The sequence below is a fragment of the Anolis carolinensis genome, chromosome 1, assembly GCF_035594765.1.
Source record: "Anolis carolinensis isolate JA03-04 chromosome 1, rAnoCar3.1.pri, whole genome shotgun sequence".
NCBI lineage: Eukaryota > Metazoa > Chordata > Lepidosauria > Squamata > Dactyloidae > Anolis > Anolis carolinensis.
The window spans coordinates 286,414,836-286,432,132 of NC_085841.1; the positions used below are offsets into that span (position 1 = coordinate 286,414,836).

Genomic DNA, 17,297 nt, shown 5'->3' on the forward strand with positions numbered 1-17,297 from the left:
TGACCTTTGGTATGGTGAGAACATAATGTGAATTTATTCTGTTAACTGGCCCTAAATTAATTCTCCCCCCCCCCCCCGCCCAATAATTATTTCCAGCGAATTGAAAACTGGAATGTGATGAAACTTGCCTTGTTCTTTGTCATTGCTCCAACAATGATTGGACACACCATTCCAGACAATGTACCAACTCCATTTGATATCCCCATTAAGATGCTGGCATATCTTGGGGCAATATCTAAGTGGTTAACGTTGAATCCTGCAGTACAAAAAATATATTTATAAGCTATTCATCTGAAAAGATGGTGCATTCCTTTCATTTGTTTTTTCTTCCTGATTTGCCTTTTCACAGATATTATTTGTTTTTTCAACTTGCACTTGGTCTTGTTTGTAATCTTATGTTCAGCTCTTGTTTTTGTTAATTGTGATGAAATAGTGGTATCAGTTTTAAAAAGGTAGCTTACCAGATATAGCAAATCCACTGAAACCCACAGCGAGCACTAAGAAGGAAATAGCCACACCTCTGGTATGAGAATATCCAACCACCAAGAGAAGAGTTGCTTCCATGCCAAAACCTTGGGAAAAAATAATATTAAACTTGCTTATTGTCCTTCGGTATGTATTAAAACTATAGGCAGTGTGCCTCCAATGAACCTTAGGAAACATTCTCTTATGGAAACATTCTGGATTACTCTGACAATTGTCTGAGTAATCCCAAAGAAGTTGTAGCTTGCTTATTTTATGCTCAAGCAACAGCATTAGAATATTATAAGGTGAGTTGCCAGGTTGTTCTTATGAACTGAGTTCACACAATTCAGATACTGTAAGAAGGAGAAATACTGTTGTAATAAATATATATTTCTCAAAGCAGGATTGCTCCTTCTTATTGTGAATTTCTAAGAAAATGTAGTCAAGAAATGGAAAAACAACTAAACATTTAGATATATAGAAAATGCACATTTTAACTGGGTTTTTTTTCTAGTTTTGAATATCTACTTGAGCCTAGAAAATCATTAAAGGTTAAAACAGAACTATCTGTCTATCTATCTGTGTTCTCCACATTTCTCTTGCAATAACTAAAGACTTAATCACACAAGGCTGGTATAGTGCAATTACAACAAGATAAAAGTGGCTTCAGATTAGGCTTACTGCACAGCATCATATCTCTGTTGTAGTTGCATTGCACTTAAATTGTGTGTGGATTGTGTCATGACATTGATGGGGAAAGCCCAGCCAATGAATACAACATTGTTCTTCTTCTGTCACTGTTCCTTGCACAATAATTTCATTCCACTGTAGTCCCAATATTGTGAGACAAAAGAAAGTTTCCTGAAAACCCTGAAACTGTGTAATTGCACAATCTTGTAAAATAGGGAAGGTAAGAGAAAATAGAAAAAACACACACTCTGTAAGCAATGTGTATGGGAAACACAAATAGAATGCAAAACCATGAGGAAGACTGATTTCAGGAATTTACATTAATAAATTGCCAACATTGCATAATTGTGGCAACGTATGGGATGTAGGTATAGGATGTTCCCATTCATTTAAATAACATGATGTTATATGAGGCTAGTGTAATAAAGTCCTAAAGCAAAAGTGTGTGTGACTGTAGATTGTTATCTGGGAATCTTATACTATAAGGATCTTAAGATACGTTTTGAATATTTTCATATTCTGCAGTGGCTTACCTCCACAGTTCATTATTTTTCGGACAGCAGTCGTTGAAAGAATTTGTTTGCTTCTTAAATAGTCTGCAATTTGTCCTCCAATGGGCACAATAATAGTCATCACTAAATGTGGCACAGCAGATAACATTCCCACCTAAATTTAGAATAAAAACATTTATAATCAAAGCTTCTGGACATTTAGGAGCAAGGGGAAGAAATCAACAATTTAACCATGTACCTGAGCTTACATAAAACTTTTAAAGAAGTGAGATCTAGCTAGCAGAAGGAGCTTTTGACATAGTTTGGAGGTATGGGTTGGATAACTTTCAGCGCCTGGTGAGGGGCTTCAAGGACAACAAAAGTGGAGATCAGTGGTTGTGTACAGCCTGCAGGGCATGATTTGACCACCCTTTCTCTAAGTATTCCTATTGGCCTGGTGTCAGTGGAAGGCAGTGGTCATTCCTTATCAGTGTTGAAACAAAATTCACTATTGGTGTAGTCAGCTTCTGGGCATGGGATGGTAGCATCAGTGTCTTGTCCTTTGCTTCTGATGTCAAATAGTGTAGAGCAATCTATGATTCCCTCTTGATTAGACAAAGTATTCATTAGAATTTGGATTCATCCACCTCAAACCTTGCTATCACCAGACATATATGCTTATTTTTATATTTTAAAAAAAGTAGGTAAAGGTTTTCCCCTGACATTAAGTCCAATCATGTCCACCTCTGGGGGTTGATGCTCATTTCCATTTCTAAGCCGAAGAGTCCATAGATACCTCCAAGGTCATGTGACTGGCATGACTGCATGGTGCACCACTATCTTCCCGCCAGAGCGGTACCTATTGATCTACTCACATTTGCATGCTAGGTTGGCAGAAGCTGGGGCTAACAGCGGGCACTCACTCCGCTCCCCAGATTGAAACCTGCAACCTTTCTGTCCACAAGTTCAGCAGCTCTGTGCTTTAACATGCTGCATCACCAGGGGCTCCCAGTTTTATATATATTTTTATGTATAATATTTTTATATTATTGCTGGGTAAAATCACAAAGGAGTATTTGGACCCACCCACATTTTGTCCTGCTTGGGCTACCTCTGGCTTTTCATTTTGTATTATTTTGGAAAGTATTCTATAAATGCCATCCATGCTGTACAAAAGTTTCCATGGCAATTCTTAAATAACTAAGAAATGCAGATAATAGCTGGTGGAACTACTTCAGTGGTTTCCATACCAGGTGCAATTAATCTCCTCTTGATTTTATTCCAGTGCTTAAAGAAGCTATCCAAAGTGCTGAACCTACTTTAGGGGTTGTTTCAGCACCATTTATATTTTCCTCATCACAAACCTTTCACAGGCCTAGCTAGAAGGAACATGAGATAGTACCTTCTCAGTGGCCTCCCCTTGACTTTAGAACTTTCTACATATGCGGCTAGTATGGCCCTTTCCTAGTGTCCTTCCCTTGAGAGGCAAAAACCTACTTATTTGGGCAAGCTTATAGAATTCTATGTTCTAAAGGAAAAGGTTATTTGAATGTTGACCGTTTACATATTTTTATTATATTGAAATCATATTAATTTGTAATCTACTATCAGTCTATCTTGGGAGGAAATGTGGGATAAAGATAAAGAAAACCGCACCAACCAACCAACACCAACATTGGAATATCACTCAGACCAGATTCACTGCACCCTTGTCATGGGAACCACTGGCATCTATGTACAAAGCTCTATAATTATCTGACTCCATTTGCTTTGTTATTATAATACCTTGCTTATTTCAAACCCAAACACTTCTTCAAAGTAAGCTGGCTGACTAATGAGCAGCAGGTAGAAAGTCCAACTTCGACAGAAGTTTGCCACAATTATTGCATAGACAGGCATAGAAGTAAAAAATTTTCTCCATGGAGTCTTGTATTTCTGAAATAAAAGAAGCAGTGTTTCATCAGTTTTCATGCATTTTTGATAGGTCACTATGCAAATTATCTCAGGCTTTGAGACATCAAATAGGTCTGACTGTGTGCATTTGTTCATGTGCTTTGGATGTGATTTTCCTGCTTCTTGGCAGGAGGTTGGACTAGATGGCCCATGAGGTCTCATCCAACTCTATGATTCTAAGATTCTATGTGGTTTGTTCCACTTGCATATATAAGAACAATCTGAAAGTTCATAAGCATTTGGATAACCAGAACATGACAGAAAAACACAAAGGTGTGGGCACGTGTGTATGGCACACAGTAAAAGTTAGTTCAAAACCCCTAGTATTTCTATGTTACTCATACAAATTATAATTGTAACATTACCTTTCACATTTTAAGGACTTCACAGTTTTGTTATTTAATGCTACTACCTGAACTTCCTCTTGTTCACTGAGCAAAGTGGTACTCACAAAAGCATATTTTCCCCCACTTCTTTTTTAATATAGCAAAGGATTTAGATGGTGCATATACAATATAGACAATATTTATTTTCAGATTATCCCCTGCAACTGATGGTGTAATTTCATCCCCCCACACCAGATGTGAAGACACAGAAATCTAAATGGTAGCACAGTTCTTACTTCCATTGCTCCTAAAAGATTGGCACTCTCTCCAATGCTCTCTTCTATATATCTGCGCTCTTCATCTGAAATTGTTGGATGTTTTGCAGGACTCTCATATGAAACCAAAAGCCAAAACATGTACCAGAAAATGCCAAAGCTCCCTGTCAAAAATAGAAAGAAAGAATTAATTTATGCTGAAATCCTCTGAAGAAAGATCACACAAAGAGATGAGCATTTCACATGGGTGCTGACATTTTATGTTACTTTTCTTATAGAGATCACCCCCAAAGCTGTTATCTTCCTTATATTCTATGTTAGCCCAAGAGGTATAAGCAGCAAAATGTCACAGGTCAAAGTTCAGAGTACCCAATGCCAAGCAATATCCCAGAAGCACTTATTTCTGTCAGTAAAATAACCCAATAATATCAATAAACACATTTCATATGTCATAAAAGAGTGGCATTGCTTTAACAATGCCACTCTTTTATGACATATGAAATGTGTAAGTTGTTACCTTGTGGTTCTATGTGGTATTGCCTGCTTTCTCAAAGACAGATTGTCCATACTACAAATGGAACAGGTGCCCCAGTCCATAGTAGCTAAGTCCATAGTAGCTAAGAGTTTTATTCAGCAGCTGCTACCCCCCCCCCCCCCCGCACATGCATGCATATTCTTCTGATACTCTTCCATGACAGAGCACATGCTCTTCTGGATGCCATCAAATGGTCCCAGAAAGAAGAGAGTTATAGATCCTCCCCTTCCCCCCAAAGCTGTTAACATCGAGAATCTATTTCACCTCCATTTTGAAGTTGTGGAGCAAATGACAAGCTGGAAAGTGCCTAAAAGGCTTTTCCAGACAGGCCCAAATCGCAGGTTTTTCCTGGGGGGGGGGGGGGCTATATCAATCTGGGAGGGCATCTAGCCAGCCCTCTGCTTTTCCCTGTAAACTTACTGAAGGGGGCTGGCTGCATTCTCAGGCTCCTCAGAGAAAGCTTCCGATACATCGATACATCAAAATGACGCATCGAGAGCTTTGGAGAGGGGAGCGGGCATTTTCGCTGTTCCTTCTCCAAACCTCCTGACACTTTATTTTGATGCGTCAGATGCTTTCTCCAAGACACCCATGGATACAGCTAGGTCCCTCTGGTAAATTTGCAGTGAAAATAGGGGGCTGTGGGGATACCACCCTGCTCCTTCAAGCTCTTAGAGCCTGAAGAACTGGGCAATAGGGATTGGCCCTCGGGATTATAGAGGGCAGTCTCGAGAGTCAGTCCCCACAGGCCCAACACCTCAACCGATCTGGACCTTTCAGTAAGGTTCAGATCGGTTGAGGTTTTGTTTTTTTTTTAATCTGGGGTAAACTGGAAAGACCATTTACCCTAGATTAATCCAGATGAAACTGAAGTGTCATTAGGATGCCTCAGATTAATCCGCAACCCATCACAGGTTTTGGTCCTGTGTGGAAGAGCCCTTAGCCTCTCTGCCCCTGTGATACCTGCCTTGGTGACACCAGCTAGAATCAAGACCAGTATAGAAAGTAATGTTTATAGTTTGGGACTTGGAATAGAGAGATACAAGTTCAAATCTGAACTTTGTTATGGAATGTATCAGATGACCTTGGGCCACTAATGTCCCTTATTAAACCAGTACTCACACAACTCACTCTCACTTCCTTCATATGTCTTACTTCTTGCATTCCAGCTCTCACTCTACTCCCTTTCTCTTTTTTCCTGCTTCACTTTGCGTCCTCACATTGCATCCCTCTACTGCTTCTTTTCTACTTCCTCCTTTTCCTTGCTGAACACCATCACAATGCATCTGCTCTTGCTTCTTGCACTTTATACTTCTTATCCTTCAATTCCTCCTTTCCCCTCTTTTCCTCATTACATTCTCCCTTCTCCAGTATTCCTTCTATAGTATTTACCATGATAAATGTCTATAAAATTGTTGTGCAGTGTTTCAGTAGAAATGTGTTTATCTATCTATCAGTCAATCTATCTTTGTTGCTAGATGTAACCACAAACATATTTTTGGTAAGCCCAGTTTACATATATCAATATACCTAAAAAACCAAAATGTTATACTAATTCATTTTTGAACTATCTAATACACATGTGCTCTAGTCAAAAGCTGCCATTATGACCCAATTACAATAATGCCTTGAATGGGTGACACATTCCACATGTGTGACACCATAGATTATAACATTGGTTGATGCCAACGCTAGTGTCTCTCTACTGCTCATGCACTTACAATGCACCTCTTGCACTCTAACATGCTATAACTCTCTTTCCTTCTGCTCTCTCATTTCTTCATCTCAGAATACAAATAGAAATGCACATTCGAAAACAGTGATCCACTTTGCCTTCATTACATTTAATTATAAATAAAACATTTTCCCCACCTTTAAGAGAGATCACTGTGCTAAAAATATTCATTTCATCAGAGTAGAGCAGTGGCACTCTGTCTGACAGTGTCACACACTTTTGTGCTAATTTGGAGGCTGTGAATCTCTCTTCATAGCAAGGTAGGAGCAGATGTGCTTAACATCTTGTCTCACTAACATATCCCTGGCAACAGACCGGCGTTTTCGTCTGTGATATTCAGCAGGTGGCATGTGCAAATGAGCAGCATTAATTAGTACAGTATAAATAACTCAGTCTCCATTGTTTTAGTACTATTTTCTTTTCTTTTTAAATCAGTTTTAATAACATGATTTTTAAAGGATTAAAAAACATCCATGGAACATGTTGACTCCTTCTCAGAAAAGTAAACTGGGACCCTCCTTGTTGTCTTTTCACAGGCAGGTAAATAATGTTTGTTGTTGCTTATTCCAGAGAATGGCCCTTTTATAATATGCTGGGTTTTCCATTTGCTGTTTTCCCTTTAACGATTTTTGTTTTTAAAATCAACCCACTACGTTCACTGGGATTAGGCGTGCAGGACCTATGTGACAGTGGAAGAACCACACAGTGAAAAAACTCTTTTGCATGAGAGAACACACCTTTAGGAACCTCTAAATCTTCCAGCATGATCATAGAAGTTGACCATAGTATCATCCTGGAGGACCAAGAATGCCTAAAGAAGTGTTCTCTATGGCCAACTTCAAGTACAAGTTGATTATAGAGTTGGATGGGAAGACCCAGAGATTCCTACAGAGAACATTTCACTAAAATTTGCAATAAGGGAGTCTGCAAAAGGCAAACCCACAAATGTGGAGGGTTGATTGTAACAGGTTTTTATTTTTTGATAAACTACATTTTTAGGCTTTGTTGTGATTTTTTTTGCTATGTTTCTTTCAATAATTATAAGCTGCAGTGAAGACCAAGCTTGGGGGGGAGGGCAGTATATAAATATCAACATCATAATGGCTGGAAACTGCAGTCCAGCACTTCACAACTTCATCCATCTCTCCCATTGCGACACTGCTATGGTGATGTGCTGCAGACACTTGGAAGCAGCCTTGTGAGAGTGGGAAGAATGCGTAAATAACTGAGTGAGTGTTATGTCCTATCAAAGACATGTAGAATTGTGGTCCATGTCTATCTCTAAAATCATAACTTTAAGGCATAATGTTGGTTAGAGAAAATATGTTATTTCTGCTTTGCTTTGTATTTTCCCCATCTAAGGGGAATCACGTAAAGACATGAGAACAAGGAAGAACCTGATACTGTCTAGACTTATCTCCCTCCTAGCAGCTGACCTTGGCATTATATAAAGACTGCTTGTGCAGTAGAGGGGGAGCTCAGAAGGCCTTACCTGTATCATGGCCTCATGAATGAACAAAGAAGTTGGAAGGATAGACATCTGGGAATTGAAAAATAGTTTGGAACCAATAAAGGGACTAGAAGGCATCATAAATGATTTGATAACTGCTTGTCGGGAGTCCAAATCTGATCTAGCTCACAATCGATTCCAATGTCTTTCCTCACTCAACCCCTTTCTGCAAGTTATAGAGGAAACAAGTAGTGAGTGGAAAGAGCTATGGCAGTGGTCCTCAACCTGGGGTCCCCAGATGTTTTTGGCTTTCAACTCCCAGAAATCCTAACAGCTGGTAAACTGGCTGGGATTTCTGGGAGTTGTAAGCCAAAAATATCTGGGGACTCCAAGTTGGGAACCACTGAGCTATGGAGTTGAGGAGGTGGAGAGCATTGCCCATTGCATCACATTGTTCCCATTTTGTGTGGAATGGGCAACCCAAGATCACGGCTTCACTATTCTTGCATAGGCTGCTTGAATTTCATGTTACAAATTACTGTAATGGAGATTAAAAATAGGAATGCCAGTATTATAATGCCATTATATAAGGGGTGAGAAATCATGCATGTTTTGAACCTGTGTTGAACAGGTATGTGCTTTTTGTAGGATTCCAAGAGCATGTATAAATTCTGTTGCAGAGGAACAGCAGCACCTGTGAGCCTGACTGTTCCTTATACAATGTAAGGACAGAGGGGATAAGCTAATTTTACATGTCTTTTTTCCCTCTCTTCTGCTTCCAGCTTCCATTTATAGCCAGTATGTTTTATGTCAGAGAGAAGTGAATCTATTTTGGGTTCTAACCTTTAAAGGAGCTATCCATTGGTGCACCACCTTGATAGCTCTTTAAAAAAATCTGAAATAAATTTTACCCTGGATTCATCATACTCCCCAACATGGCTACTCCTGCTTTAAAGCTGAGGTGGAAAAGGAGATAATGTTGTGACATAGCAGTGGGGCAAAAGGGATAAAGTGGGTATGTTTCTGATCATCCATCTCCTGCTACAGTAGAGTCTCACTTATCCAACATTCGCTTATCCAACATTCTGGATTATCCAACGCAGTCGGCCTTTTAGTAGTCAATGTTTTTGTAGTCAATCTTTTCAATACATTGGTGCTGAATTCATAAGTACAGTAATTACTACATAACATTGATGTGTATTGAACTGCTTCTGTCAAATTTATTGTAAAACATGATGTTTTGGTGCTTAATTTGTAAAATCATAATGTAATTTGATGTTTAATAGGCTTTTCCTTAATCCCTCCTTATTATCCAACATATTCGCTTATCCAATGTTCTTCCGGCCCGTTTATGTTGGATAAGTGAGACTCTATTGTATTTACATAAAGTAGCCAGTGGGTGAAAGTGATTATCCAGTCAGCTTTTACTTCCTCTATGGCTAGAATAAAATGAGTGTCACTATTTCATGTTCACTGGATATTATTACAGTCCTGCATGAATTTTGTATAGATGCCTATTTATCATGCACATATTGTGAAGAAGCAATTTCATGCTACGCATCCCAAGTTGCCTGACCCTGTCAAAAAAGCAGGGCTTCTATGCCTCTAATCAGGCTTCTAGCCATAGGGCATTGAAATCCCACTGGCCTCCCTTACAACAGCAACAGACTAGCCATTGATCTAGCAACCTGTATTTGCTCTGCCTGTTTCAAGATTTATCTCCTGTTCAAGAGAATTCAGTTAAATAACGTAATTTCAAGTATCAAACCAATTTCATGTGGACTTATTATATTTTGGCCACCTCAACATAAAATGCTTGCCATTGTACAGCAGGAGAGAAAATCAATTGCAGGGGTTGTTTTATCACTGCATGTTACATATGTTGATTTTTTTGCCTGCTTGCAGAATACCTTCCCAGGAAAAACAGGTGGCACCTTCTGTGGAGTTTTTTTGCAGAATATCCAAAGAAAACATTAAAAAGACATTACTGAAAAGCTATCTTCCCAATTTCCAAACTATCATTTACTAGAGGTGTGCACAATTCCATTAGGTGATTCGGGATTCGGGGAAATATGGTGATCCAGCAGCTGGATCACCAAAAATAGACTGGGCAGGACCCAGCTGAAGCCTTAACTGGAATGGATCATGAGCAGCTGGATCATTCAGCTAAGAGGAGTGATGGAGCTGGATGGCACTCTGCCTGAGGCAAAGGCCGTGGCATGTGGGTAGCCTCGCAAATCAGGCAAGAGCTGGTATCTGGTGGTGGCGGCTTCTCTTCTTTCTTCCCTGGCAGCCTCCTCCATCCCTTCTCAAAGCCCTCCCCCCACCCGGTGGAGCATCCACTTGAGGCAAATAAGGCCGGAAAGGGAGAGAGGGGGGGTTGTGTGGGAAAGTCTTCCCTAGGCCTCTTCCCCAGAGAGGGCCCCAACGGGAACTCACTTTCCCAGCAGCACTTTGCATGGCACAGGCATTGAAGGAGCCTCTGCACTACCTCCTGGGGCATGATGGGAGTTGAGGTTTCTCTCTCTCTCTGTTTCTCACGTTTCTCAGCCAATCAGTGGTCTGGTTGATTGTCTCCATTCTCCTCCCCTCTTGTGGCACACGCTGGTTTGGATTTCAATTCCCAGAATCCCCTCTTGTGGTTCTTTTAAAGTGTTATAGTAAAAACTTTATAAATTTCCTAAAGATTGGTGAAACGTTCTGGAACTTGACACACTTACTGTCATAAATGTGGCCTACAAGTGAGGCACGTTTCATCCTGATAGGCTTAAATATGATGAATAAACAAGCCTCTAAAGTTTCCTATTTGGCACCAATGGACGAATCTTACTGGACCAAAAATGCACCACCACCACCCCTTCTGAATTTTAAAATTTCTCAACAAATGGAATGGGGGGCAGCTGAAAACTGGCCCAAAAATTGCACCTTTTTTTGCCTATCCCCATCGTTTACTGATACATCCTTATCATTTATTGATACCTTTCTAGACTGATCATTATAATTAAATTCATTTCAAGAAAGATTTATTCTAGCTAAAAATCTACTTCATGGACTTCTGTTCAGCTTGTCCTGATGTACACTGAAGTAAATGCAATATAACTGAGTCAAAGCCCTCATTTATTTCTAATTTGGTAGTCTGAATACTTTTGGTGTTGTGGAAATTATAATGTTTCTTTATATGACTTATATTTCTTCTGCTGAAAATTATGAATACGTTCAACGTATCTTCATATATAGGCTATGTTCTCACATATTGCTTGTGTAAATCTACACCCATGTAATTACAAAAGGGTAGTACTACATCTCTCCTCTTCTACTGAATCCTGACATTGTGCAACCAGTTATGTGTCTGCCAATGTGCCTATTTATTGTCCCATTGTGTACTGGAGAATTGCAATCCTGGTGAATACATTTGTACGTTTAAAACACTGTCAAATAGTTGTGCACTATCCAAGATGGTGTATTTGCATGACTGGTTGGTTAGTCCCAACTAGGAAAGACTCACTCAATGAATTGTTGAATGATAATCCAAGTGGTAGATACAGTGTTCCCTCACTTATCGCTGGGGTTAGGTTCCAGGACCACCCACAATAAGTGAAAATCCGTGAAGTAGGGAAGCTATATTTATTTTAATGTTTATACATTATTTCAGTAGTTATACACTATTTTAAGTCTTTATAAATCAATCGTGTGTTGATAAATCGCCTCCTCCTCCTCCCATTGCCACTTAGGCTCCTTTTCTCTCTCTTTGGCTTCTCCTTCCTCCCTTCCTTAGGCTGTAAATTGTAATTTTATGATTTATAATAGTCTTTTAGAGTTTATTGAAAAAGCGTGAATCAGCGAATCCGCGAAAAGTGAACCGCAAAGTAGTGAGGGAACACTGTAAATCCAAATGATTCAATGGATCCAATCTAGTTAAGACTAGCAGTAAGATGTGGTTAAATTTGTAGAACTCTGTTTTTATGCTACTATTAACCGAATAGGCCCATCATACAATGCCCAAAAAGTATGAGTGCATGTGTAAGAGATAAATATTTTTGTTCCCTGGAATCCAGAGCTATTAAGAGAATAAGAATATAAGAAAAGACAAGCTGCATTAGACCAAAAATGCATCTAATTCAACATTATGGTCAAAAAATGGCACTAGTATGACAGTGGTTCACAAAGAAGAGTTGCCTACTCCTTCTTACACCGAATACTTCTGTTCTACCAGCATGAATCTAGTATTTCAGTATGCCCTGTGTATACAAAGTGAGTATTTATTACACTTTAAAAGCATAATTTGGATATGATATTGAATTATATTGCGTTTTCTCTGTGTTGAGCTACTTAAAGGACTCAAAATTCACTTGCTTTAGCCTTAACATATAGAGCCACCTATGTACCAGTCACACTGGTCTTCCATTAAGGAATTTGATCCAATTGTAGAGGTAATAGTTTGGAATAGTCTCTGTGGCCAAAGGGATATTTTAATAATACTGTCTCAAAACTGTGTGGGGAGAGGGGGCTAAGACTGGCTCCCTCACATTCTGCTGACATTGGGATCCTTCAATCAGTTAAATGAATGGGTTGTCCTCAATCTAATGAACTATAAATATTAACAATAGTCCAATAAGAAGAGATCCAATAAATCAGTGGTAATTGTCCCTGTGTTGATTGACCAACTTAACAAGAAGCAGAAATAAACATAATAATACTGATCTTCTGCCACCTAATATGATTATTTTCCTGGATGCACCATACTAAAAATATGAAATATTTGTATGAATATCAATATTGTCTAAATATCAAATAAAGCTATAGTTATGAAACCATGAAGCAAGAAGAATAGAATATATCGTACCATACACATAGAAGACAGAAGACCATCCAGTATATTGCACTAAAATCCCGGCCAATGGCATGGCAATGACAGCGCCAGCATAGGAACCTGGGAAAGAAGAATGAAATGATTTTTTAAAAAATATGATGGCACTACCATAAAAACCAGTTTTAATCCATTGTTCAGAACATGTGGGTTCAAAGTATTAAGACATACTTCTGGACATTTTTTCCCTTTTATATTACTGTCAGAGATATTTTTACCTTTCAAATTGTTTGATAACTATTACACTTCTATAAGCTATCAAATGTGTGGTTTAAAGTAAAGCAGTTACATATTTTATTACATGAAGTAATATATAAAATAAATGCATGCATAGATGTTTGCAAAGGTTTTCTAGACAGAATCGTCCAAAGAAGTAGACTGACTAGATCATTTCAGAATTTTTACCAAAAGTAAATTTTACCAAGTAAAATCATCACCTAATAAGGGGACAGAACGACATTCAGAAAGAAACATGTCAAAATTAATTTGCCATCTGAAATGCTTTGTGGAATCATATTCTAGCATAACGATAATGTGGAAATACTTAAATTATTACTTCACCCTGCTACTCTTAGCAAATGTACAGGAAAGCAAAAAGTAAAACAGTAATAATTACTTACCACAGAAAGAAGTAGTTGCCAGTCTACTTCTCTCCAAAGGAGGTGCCCATTTGCTCCATATGCCATGGCAAGCTGGATACGTTACACCCTGTGGAATAGATTACTTAGTTTTTACTTCCCATAGCTAATGTAAAATGAAATAGTATCAGGAATAATCAGTTATATGACATGCTATTTAAAATTTGGGGACATTCATAAGAATGCTTCTATTCATTTCAATAAGCTGATTGTTAGAATAACCTTACTCAGGGTTCCAGATAGTCTGAGCAAACATTGTTCCACCCTCACCAATATAGATCTTCTCTTATGGAAAGCAACTGTGAATTGAGGCTCTCCATATGATTTTGAAAAGTGGAAATTTGTAAGATTTTGTACTGCCCCAAGGAGGTGATGCTAGTAGGACTGGGGAAAAGAGAGACCACCTACCATTCCAAGAAAATGTGAGGGGAGATCCAAAATAAGCCATTTCCCAACTTTCCTTGCAAATTTCAAAATTACACCAACTGTAAGTTTTACATGGCTACTATTAACAGAAGTTGGCATGTAAGTGCTGATTGTAGACAGGGATGAAAGTCTCCCTCAGGAATTACAAAGGATGTTATCTACACTGTAAAATTAATGTGGTTTCGTATCACTTTAACTACCATGGTTCAATGCTATGGGATCATGAGGTGAGGCTCCATCATTCATTGGAGGAGACTAAAGATATTGCAAAAATATAACTCCCATGATTCCATAGCACTGAGCTTTTTATATTCTATGTTATTTTGTTATCCCCACTTCCCTTGAATCTACAGGGTCAAGGATGGGTGTAATAAGGCAAACATCTTGTTTCCTAAACATGCTTTTTCCTAGCTTCAGAAAGAATTTCAACCAATACATTCACATGCAACCACTGTGCATGCTTCTCCGGAAGTTCTGCAAGGTCATTTTTTAGGAACAAAAGAGTACCAAAGCAGATGCTAGAACAGACAAAGGTTGCCATGTCAAAAGGCATAATGAGGTGCAAGCCCTTTCTCCTGTTGTAGATAATGCTGAAGAATTAGTCATTCTTTTCCATACCTCAACAAGACCTTGCAAGATCCTAACAAAGATGACAAATCCATAATGCACTCGAGCTGCAGATGGGATTAACATATTGAGTGTAGAGGTCAGTAGTATAGCTGCGCCGAACACCCTGTAAGAGAAGACAAATGTAACAGATACAGTCCTGCTTAAAACTGTTAGCCTTCTGAACCAGATGTTACTATTTAATAGTGTTGCTGGAAATGTTGCTATTTAGACTACAACTCTCAGAATCCCCCAGCCAAAACAGTTGGTGGCTATGGTGACAGAAAGGTTTTTGGGAACTGCAGTTCAAAATAGGAATTTTTACTGGCTCTGATTCTAAAATTGACATGATCTATCATTTTATACTTTAGTTAAATATATAATCATATGTCCATAAATTGTTCCATAAATTGTAAAATGGCTTTTGAGAAAGAGGCATAGAACTGTGATGTCATAAAGAGGTGCATAATGTTATTTGAAATTCACTCCAAATACACAAACCTCATCTGTATATAGAAACAAACATGTTTACTATAAAAATATTGGCAGTCCACATTTTCGTGGGTGGGAAGAAGTTGAGGAATAATGTTCCAGGATGTAATAATCTGCCTTTGGAAGAAAGCAACTATTTAGTTGCAGTGCAATCGAATATTCATCTACTGAGGAGAGCCCTGCTGTACTCAGTGCAGTACTTGGAAGAATTATCTTTTGAACTTTAAACAGCTGAATCAATTAGAGTAGTGGTTCTTAATCTTTGTTCCTTCATATGTTTTGGACTTCAGCTCCCAGAATTCCTGACAGTGAGCAAATCTGTCCAGGGTTTCTGGGAGAGAAAGTCCAAAACACCTGGAGGAACATGAGTTGGGAGCTATTGCCCTAGAGCAGTGGTTCTCAACCTGTGGGTGCCCAGATGTTTTGGCCTTCAACTCCCAGAAACCCTAGCAGCTGGCAAACTGGCTGGGATTTCTGGGAGTTGTAGGCCAAAACACCTGGGGACCCACGGGTTGAGTACCACTGCCCTAGAGCAACTCTGCTCCTCCAGATGTTTTGGACTTCAGCTCCCACTATTCCTAGCAGCTGGTAAACTGGCTGGGATTTCTGGGCGCTGAAATCCAAAACACCTGGAGGAGCAGAGTTTGAGAAACACTTCTCTAAGGCAATGGTACCCAAACTTTGTTCTTTTAGATCAGTGCTTCCCAGCCTGTGGTCCGTGGACCACCAGTGGTCCCCAAGAACAAAATTATGGTCCATGGACCCAACATTACTACACTGTTGCCTCGAAACCACACGGCAATGAGAGCGACTGGTCTTGTGAAACCCTTTTATAGTGCCAAGGCAACGGGGATGTCAGGAGGGGAGAGGCTGACTAGCCACAAAAGATTACTACTACCACATCATCTCTAGATTATTAAATATGGTTTTCTATGGGCAAGCAGATGGCGACTACTAGATGGCATATGTTTTGTATAAGAAACTAGAGCTGATGTGGTCTATCCAATGCAATTTTCTGAATCGGCACACCAAATAACCAAACCAAATCTAAAGTTGACCAAAAACTGATTCATAACCCTTTTGGTACTAAAGTTGGAGAGTGGTCCCTGGCCAAAGTGTGTGCATCAATGATGCTATAAACAGGGTTTGGACCCAGACTAAGCACAATTCCTGGCCAAAGTGGTCCCTGGTCAAAGTGGTCTCTAGTTAAAAAAAGGTTGGAAACCACTGTTTTAGATGGACCTCAGCTCCCAGAATCTCTAGTTGTTGGCCCAGTTGACTAGAGCTTCTGGATGCTAAAGTTCAAAATACCCAGAGAACCAAAGTTTAGGAACCATTATACTAGAGTACTGCTACTTAATCTCTGAGTCCTGATCCCAAATAGGGCCTCTTTAGCTCAATGTTGGGGTCCTGAAAAAATTGGCAACAGTAAAAGTTTTCTTAATATCACCTAGTGGCTGTTTTAGTCATTTGCATACATCTGTTGTGCAGTGTTTACAATGAACCCTCAATAAATTGTTTCAGCTGTATTCCATCAAAAGGAAAACTGTTTAGCCATCCCTGCAAATTCTGATTTATTATCAGCAAAGGATGTATTTTATACCAATGTTATATATCTATACACCTGGGGTTGCATAAAAAGTTATTGGGCAGAAAAGGGTCACAAAAAATTCTCAGGTAGAAAGTGATCATGAGTGGAAAAGGTTCAAGAAGCCATGCCCTAGGGAATATGGCCAGTCACAATACTGGATAGAGATGTGAAAAGTTGTAGTAAAAATAGTCATTTTCCAAGCTTAGATTCAAAGGGCTTACTCCCTGTTATTGGAGTGTCTAGGACTCACAATTATGCAAGTATTGTGTGTTGGAAGCAAACAGATCCATAAAATCAGAGTTATATCCCCTCAGAAACAGGTCATTTATAGCTTAATAGACTATCTTTGGCCATCTCACATTTCTCTCCAACATTCAAAGCACAAGATTTACGCATTCATTTCAGATGTCATTCTTTGCAAACAGATACCTTATTGAGGAAAATATTGTAAACCACTGGGTCCCACATATGAAATACAAGTTCACCATCTCTTATGAACCCATATAATTAATGAAACATGGCCACTCCACAATCATTCCACTGGTCAGCATATATAATCACATGATATCATTATTTAATGTAGCTCATTACTTAAGAAGCTGTAACTGGGCATGGCAAATGTTCTAATTAAAATCAATTGTATTTGCATTCATGTCCACTGATAGAAAAAGAAATAGTTAAAATTGGAGTGCCCTCCCTCAAAAAAATTGTCAGGCAAACAGTGTTGATTCTGAACCTGAAAGATCAATGTTCCATA

General features: G+C 39.0%; 1 protein-coding gene across 2 annotated transcripts in view; it reads right to left on the bottom strand.

Moving 5' to 3' along the window:
* slc17a6 (solute carrier family 17 member 6) overlaps positions 1 to 17,297 on the bottom strand; it is a 58,726-nt gene that overhangs the window by 2,996 nt on the left and 38,433 nt on the right. For both annotated transcript variants that reach the window (XM_003214664.4, XM_062967782.1), the window contains exons 4-11: positions 14,470 to 14,584; positions 13,408 to 13,495; positions 12,764 to 12,850; positions 4,222 to 4,364; positions 3,432 to 3,581; positions 1,689 to 1,821; positions 462 to 572; positions 129 to 256 (exon numbers count right to left, since the gene is read on the bottom strand). In XM_003214664.4, the coding sequence (XP_003214712.1) occupies positions 129 to 256; positions 462 to 572; positions 1,689 to 1,821; positions 3,432 to 3,581; positions 4,222 to 4,364; positions 12,764 to 12,850; positions 13,408 to 13,495; positions 14,470 to 14,584 (955 nt within the window). The remainder of the gene's footprint in view (positions 1 to 128; positions 257 to 461; positions 573 to 1,688; positions 1,822 to 3,431; positions 3,582 to 4,221; positions 4,365 to 12,763; positions 12,851 to 13,407; positions 13,496 to 14,469; positions 14,585 to 17,297) is intronic.